The sequence below is a fragment of the Miscanthus floridulus genome, chromosome 9 (genome assembly GCF_019320115.1).
Source record: "Miscanthus floridulus cultivar M001 chromosome 9, ASM1932011v1, whole genome shotgun sequence".
In the NCBI taxonomy this organism is placed as follows: domain Eukaryota; kingdom Viridiplantae; phylum Streptophyta; class Magnoliopsida; order Poales; family Poaceae; genus Miscanthus; species Miscanthus floridulus.
The window spans coordinates 140076391-140083417 of record NC_089588.1 but is presented as its reverse complement, the minus strand read 5'-3'; the positions used below and the strand labels follow the sequence as shown (position 1 = coordinate 140083417).

The following is a 7027-nucleotide window of genomic DNA, read 5'->3' as shown; positions in this document are numbered from 1 at the left end:
ATGACTATCATTTTTCGAATCATTAAATTCCATTATTCGTACCACGGGCAGTTCAAATTTATATTTTTCGAAAAAATTCTAGTAAACGAAATAAAGTAACTAAATATATTAAAAAGCCAAAAAAAATCCCCAAATTCTAATTAGGAGTTCCTGGTACTTTAAAAGGGATGCACAGAAAATTTGAAGGTCAAAAATAAAAAAAATAAAAAAACTTTGCCGAGTGCCAGGGCATGGCACTCGGCAAAAGAGGTCTTTGCCGAGTGCCAAAGATAAAACACTCGGCAAAGAATGTTCTGATTTTTTTTAGAAATTTCCTCAATATGCCGACGGCCGGATCGGGGCACTCGGCAATTTGCCTCCTTTGCCGAGTGCCTCCCTGATCCGGCGCTCGGCAAAGGGGCGGGTGGGGGCACTTAAGCGACTTCGCCCGGGCACAATCCAAGCCACACAGAGAGCCCCCGCGCGCGCTGCTCCTGGCCGTCCCCGCGCCCGCCAGCCACTCCCCGTGCGCCGCGCCCGCCAGCCACCGGGCCCCGGCGACGCCGCGCGCCGCGCGTCGCCCGCCGCAGCCCCTCCCCGCGCCCCAGCCTGATGGAGGCGTCAGCTTCGGCAGAAGGTGGGGGAGGCAGCGCCGCCACGCGGAGCAGCCCGGCGGCCGTGCACGCCACCAACGACGATGCCGCGGCCAGCGAAGGTGATGCCTCGCGACCTGCTTCGAGTGTGTCTGCTTCGATTCCGGTTCTGTAACGCGGTTGTTGGGGGGTGTTGGTCACCACATGTTCGTCGATTTGCCAACTAGGGAGTGCGCTTTGCCCGTGCTACTTTGCTAGCTTTTTACGAAGACACGGACTGGACGCTTAGTAGTTAGGAGTAGAAGGGTTGTGAAAAAATTGTGTAACTTCACGGTAGATTTTACATTTTATTTCAGCTTCATGAGACTGTAACATTGGGGCGTGTCTGAGAACCTGATGCGAAATGCTATTTGATTCCTTACTACAGATAAATGGTGTATTTACAATTAAGATAATGAAAGCGTCAGGGCAGGCACTAGCAAAATTAAAGATTGCTGTGCTCTAACTTTGCTTTTACATTAGTGCAACTAAGTGGACTATACTTTAGAGACCTTAACTAGTATGGAGATGTCTATACTATACTACTGTTACTTTCTGGGACAAAGTTTTCATTGTGTTGTTTGATTTGAGTATTTGGAGGTAAAAATTTCTTGTTTTTCTAGATCTGGCTATTCAAACTACAATCTTAGATTCCGCTTGGTTCAAAGCAAGCAAACGGTTGTGTGCTTATATAAGCTGTCAGCAGTTGCGAGAAGTCGATACATCAAAAATACTAGAAGGGTGTCTATCATCGAATCCTGGTGAGTCCATCTGTAGTTATGCTCGTTACTGATTCTGTCACTAACAATTAGGTTTTCCTTAAGGACAAGAGGAACTGGCAAAGGATCTTTATGTTCCTCGAGTGGAGGATAAGAACAGTAATATGCGGATGCTCAAAATCACCACCATGGATGATTTAGTTAAGAATTCAATGAACATTCTGGAACCATCACCTGTGGATGCTACCGGGAATGATCGTGAAGATGGTATGAAATTTCATTTCCATGTTACTGCAAAAAGCTTTCTCCACATCTATATATATATAAGTTACTGCATCGATGGGGTGTTAAAGTTGACATGTATTCACTACCTGCCCTGTCTAATGTATATAAGTTACTGCATCCATGGGGTGGTTAACTTTACATGTATTCACTACTTCTGATCCTCTTTTTATCCTTGCAGTATTGTCATCATCTTCCCCTGTTGATCTTTTGTTATTGCCTGGTATGTCCTCTATCATTTACTTCATAAATGCTAAGTCACATGAACTGGGGTAGCTTGTCACTCCAATTTTGATGTGAAAGTCCCTCCTTGCGGCAAGGGGATATACAGTGCTATAGAAATGTTCCATTTTTTATTTTTCTGTGTAAGAAATCAAGTATAAAGGTAAGCAAGAGGTATGCTGCAGTTACCAATTCGTTGTCAACTGAACTATCTCTCTGTGTATCATCCCTTTTTGCAGGTTGGGTCCTTCCAATTTGTAATTGGATTGACCCAAACTCCTAAACAATTTCATGCACTATACTAAAATATCCTTTTAGAACTATCTATTTGTCAATTATTCACTATATGTCTGCCTCTTATCCTATTTCTGTTGTATCTCACAGATATTTGTGTTTAAACACATACAAGGAGACGTGTTGTTTACTGAGTAGCAGTACTAGTAGTCAAGTCTTATATTCCATACAGAAAATTCAAGTCACCTTTTGTCAAGTTCTCACTAATGTGTATCCACTGATTTATAGTAGCAAATAAATGGTCCTTGGAGAAGCATAAAGTACTAGTTACCATAGCAGAAAAAGTTCCTTTTTTGTTTGGTTTCAGAGGTAGCCGTTCCGTCCTGTTTGGAAGAAAACTCTCTTTGTCTCGTTGTGAGAACTTCAAAACTTAAAATGGATAATGAATTTTTGCAAAATATTACTTTCAGATTCAAGTAGAATTGCAAGTTAGAGTGACCACTACATGTTACAGAATTGGACATTTCTTTTTCTTGATGTGCCTGTAGCCTGCGCAATAACTTATCCATCTATTTCAGAAAAAAGGTGAAGTAATAAGCACGCATTACAAGCTATTTTCTGCTGATATTCGTGACATACCAAAACTGGATTCAGTTATTCGCATGGCTGAAATGGATCCTTGGTAAGCTTCTTTTCTCTTCTGATATGAAAACATGTTGAACTAGAAAATATGCCACACAATATAGGGACACCATCAATTAGGATACATGCATGATGTAGTTTCTATGTCTTTTTAATATAAACCAAGCTTTCAAGTGTTTGATATAACTTTCTGTTGTCATCAGCTTGCCAACCTTTATAATTGCAGAGTGTGTGCTTATTTACCTTGACCCGACTGCCACTGGTGCTATCGTGAGTTGGGCATCTCAAAGTTCTCCACTGCTGTCTTTTTCTTATATGAGCAGGTCGAATCATTCTCATGGTGTACTATATTTTGCCTCTTAGGTGTAGCCTTTGGAATTGATGGCTAATGTTTTGATGCAGATTCATCCTGATGATGCATTTGGGGAGCAAAGAATTTTTTTTTAAAAAAAAATTCAAACTTTGCCGAGTGCTAGCCAGAGGGCACTCGGCAAAGAAATTAAAAAAAAAATTCAAACTTTGCCGAGTGCCAGCCAGAGGGCACTCGGCAAAGAATTTTTTTTTAAAAAAAATTCAAACTTTGCCGAGTGCCAGCTAGAGGGCACTCGGCAAAGATTTTTTTTTAAAAAAAATTCAAACTTTGCCGAGTGCCAGCCATAGGGCACTCGGCAAAGAAATTTTTTTAAAAAAAATTCAAACTTTGCCGAGTGCCAGCCATAGGGCACTCGGCAAAGAAATTTAAAAAAAAAATTCAAACTTTGCCGAGCGCCGGCCAGGGGCACTCGGCAAAGAAATTTCTTTTAAAAAAAATAAAAAATCTTTGCCGAGTGCCTGCAGGGTTGGCACTCGGCAAAGAGACCGTCAACGGGACCGGCGCCGTGACTGTCGCTTTTCTTTGCCGAGTGCCCCCGGGGCACTCGGCAAAGCCTTTGCCGAGTGCCCGATAAAAGACACTCGGCAAAGAGGGCTTTGCCGATCAAATTTTTGCCGTGTGTTCTTAGCCAAGTGCCGCACTCGGCAAAGGCTTTGCCGAGTGCAATTTGACCTTTGCCGAGTGCCTCAGCCACTCGGCAAAGAACCTGAATCCAGTAGTGATAAACTGCCGTACGTCATGTGGCACGAGCTTGCCGGCCGTTTTCCTCTTGAAGGACATCACATCGCAGGTTGGGGAGGTTAATTGGATGGTTTAGACGACTGTATGTAGCGAGCCAAGTGTGTGGTCTTAGTTTGGAACCGTCATATACACTTTTGACAACTGCTGGCATCGGTGACAGACTAACAGGTACATTCATCCGTCTTCAAGCTGCTAGACTAGTAACAGGTACATTCACCCGTCTTCAAGCTGCTAGACTAGTCCTAGACTAGTAGTAGTTGATAAAGCGCACTGCACTCGGCACTCCCCGCCTCTGCCAAGCATACCCAGAGACACATGTCCTCTCTGCCAAGCATACCGTGGTAGGAGTATATACAGGACACGATAAGTGGTTTATTGCTTTTTATTCGATAATGATACGATTACGAGGCCCGGAAAGACAGACGCCTCGCTCACTCCCGCAGAGCACTCGTCCCTCACCATTCTTATCCCTTCACGTCCTGCCCCACACCCGACGACGGGGGCATCGCTGCTTCCCTAGCCGGCGGCGGCTCCTTCTCCCACCCCGGCACTCGATGTGGAAGCGGTGGCTGCACTGCAGCAGCACGCGGGCTTTCTTGCCGGGCTCGAGCTCCGCGAGGCAGACCGCGCAGTCCCCGCGCCCGTGTCGACCGCTAGCTACCGTACCACGGGTATCGCGGCAAGCACCGCGGAGTCGAGGCCGCGGGGTGCAGGCGCCCCCGTGCCGTCGCCATCGCCGTCGCGGAGCAGCCGCCGACCCCGACCCCGGGTGGCCGGAATCGATCGGCGCAACTTTCCCCTCCCCTATATTGAATATGTATGTTTCAAGTGTTTCAGGTGTTTTAGATGTGTGTTGCATTTGTTTTATATGGATGTTGCAAAAGTAGATCGGAGAATGTTGCACATGTTGCAGTTGTTTCAGGGGCATGTTGCATGCATATGTTTTGAGTGTTTCAGATGTTTGAGAGGTATGTTTCATCTGTCTTTTCCGGACGCATGTTGCAAGTGTGTTTATCTGAATGTTGCATATGTTTCACACCGCCTGCCTCCGTTTAGTTCGAATATTGAGGTCTCTTTACTTCCACCCAATTGCATGCGTAGCGTTATATATATAGTCTCTGCCGTGTATGTTTATACTCTTCTTGTTGCACGGTATAGATGTTCAGATGGGCCAGCATGATGAGCCGGCACGGGCCTGTCCCGAAAAAGCACGGCACTAGCACGGCACGGGCATGAGGCCTATATAGTGCCAGTGCCGGCACGGACACGATGTAGGGCCGTGCCTGGGCCGTAGGTTGGGCCCACAGTGCCAGCACGGGCACGGCACGGTAAATGGGCTGGCACGATATGGCCCGGCTCAGTTATTTCCCACCAGCCAGCATGTCCAGCGATGGCTCCTCCAATCTCGTCTCCTCCCCGACTCCCCACGGCGCTCCTCCGCACATCCCGTCTCCTCCCCGACTCCCATGGCGAGATCCTCGAGGTTGTGTTCCGCTCCTCCTCCTCCACCTCTCGTCTCCTCGCATCCCGGACCTGGCGACTTCCTCAGCGCGGCCGCGTGGGGGAGCTAGGGCGCGGCAACGGCAGCCCGACGACGCGGCGCGACAGCGGGGCGGCGAGACAGCCTCAGCGCGGCGGTGTGGCGGCCACGAGCACAAGACGTGGTGGCGGCGCAACTACCTCAAGTGCGAGCTGCGGCTGCGGGCCGGCACAGGCATATCGGACTGCCGTGCCTAGCATCACGGCATGGCACGGCTGACAAGTCGTAGTGCCGTGCCTGGGCTGGGAACATCAATAGTCTGGATGTCGGATGCAGTGTGTGCTAAGGCGAATAGTCATGGTAGACTTGAGAGTTTCAATCACTACGGGAAACTGGCACTTTGCCGAGTGTCTGCGGCACTCGGCAAAGCTCGAAATACACTCGGCAAAGGCTTTGCCGAGTGTCGCACTCGGTAAAGGGCACTCGGCAAAGAATTAATCGGCAAAGAAGCCTTTGCCGAGTGCTTTTTGTCGGGCACTCGGCAAAGCCTTTGCCGAGTGCCGGAAAAGCACCCGACAAAGATTTACACTCGGCAAAATGAAAATGCGAAAAAAACCCAAAAATAATAGCAAAAATTTTTCAAATTTTTTTTTGCGGGGGAGGCCGCCAACAGCCAGCGCTCGCCCGTCTTCATCTAAGTCGGTGCATTTTTTGCGCTAAATTCGCGGCTAACGCGGCCGGCGGGATTCGAACTCAAGACCTCTCCTTCGCATGTCTGCTGCTCTACCACTGCACTACACTGTCACTTGTGTCTAGATTCCGTTATCTATCCTCATATATTATACTAAACCGAGAGTAAATTGCTTGTTTGAGGCCTTAAACGAATTCAAATCAAAAAGTGGTCAACCATAAAGTTTCATAAGTTTTTGAGATCTACAATTTTCATTTAGGAAGTTTTTTCATCCGAGGTCGTTTGAAAAATTCGAATTTTAAATTTGAGAGATTCAAACGTTTTGCATGATAAGATGATTTCAAATCAAAAAGTTGTCAACTACATAGTTTCATAACTTTTGGAGATCTACAATTTTTGTTTAGGAAGTTTTTTTCCATCCGAGGTCTTTTGAAAATTTGAAATTTTAAAATTTTCAAATTCAAACGCCGTTTTTGCATGACAAGATGATTTCAAATCAAAATGTTGCCAACTACAAAATTTCATAACTTCTCAAGATCTACAAAGTTTATTTTGGTCATTTGTTCATCCGACATAGTGGTAGTAACATTATTCACAAATCTTATATATCCCTCTTCTACTTCCATGAAACTAATATGAGACACATGAGAGAGATGTAGATTTTATGAACAACGTTATTGTCGTTTTGTCAAATGAAGAAATGACCAAAATAAACTTTGTAGATCTTGAGAAGTTATGCAACTTTGTAGTTGAAAAGTTTTTCATTTGAATTCATTTCGGACCTCAAAAATTGCTTTGAAAAAATAATTTGCCGAGGGCCAAAAACAAAGCACACGGCAAAATACCTCCTTGCCGAGTGTAAAAAAAAGGCACTCGGCAAAGACGCATTTTGCCGAGTGCCAAAAAAATGGCACTCGGCAAAATGCCTCTTTGCCGAGTGCCAAAAAAGGCACTCGGCAAATACGTATTTTGCCGAGTGCCAAAAAATGGCACTCGGCAAAATACATCTTTGCCGAGTGCCAGAAAAAAGGC

At 45.9% G+C, this 7027-nt stretch overlaps 1 protein-coding gene across 1 annotated transcript; it reads left to right on the top strand.

Moving 5' to 3' along the window:
* Nucleotides 1-566: 566 nt before the first annotated feature.
* LOC136481101 (5-formyltetrahydrofolate cyclo-ligase, mitochondrial-like) lies at nucleotides 567-1879 on the top strand (the record flags this gene model as incomplete). The annotated part of the gene is made up of 4 exons (XM_066478471.1): nucleotides 567-694; nucleotides 1235-1372; nucleotides 1436-1597; nucleotides 1794-1879. Coding segments are annotated over exons 1-4 (489 nt in total), but the record flags the coding sequence as incomplete, so codon positions are not given.
* Nucleotides 1880-7027: the final 5148 nt, after the last annotated feature.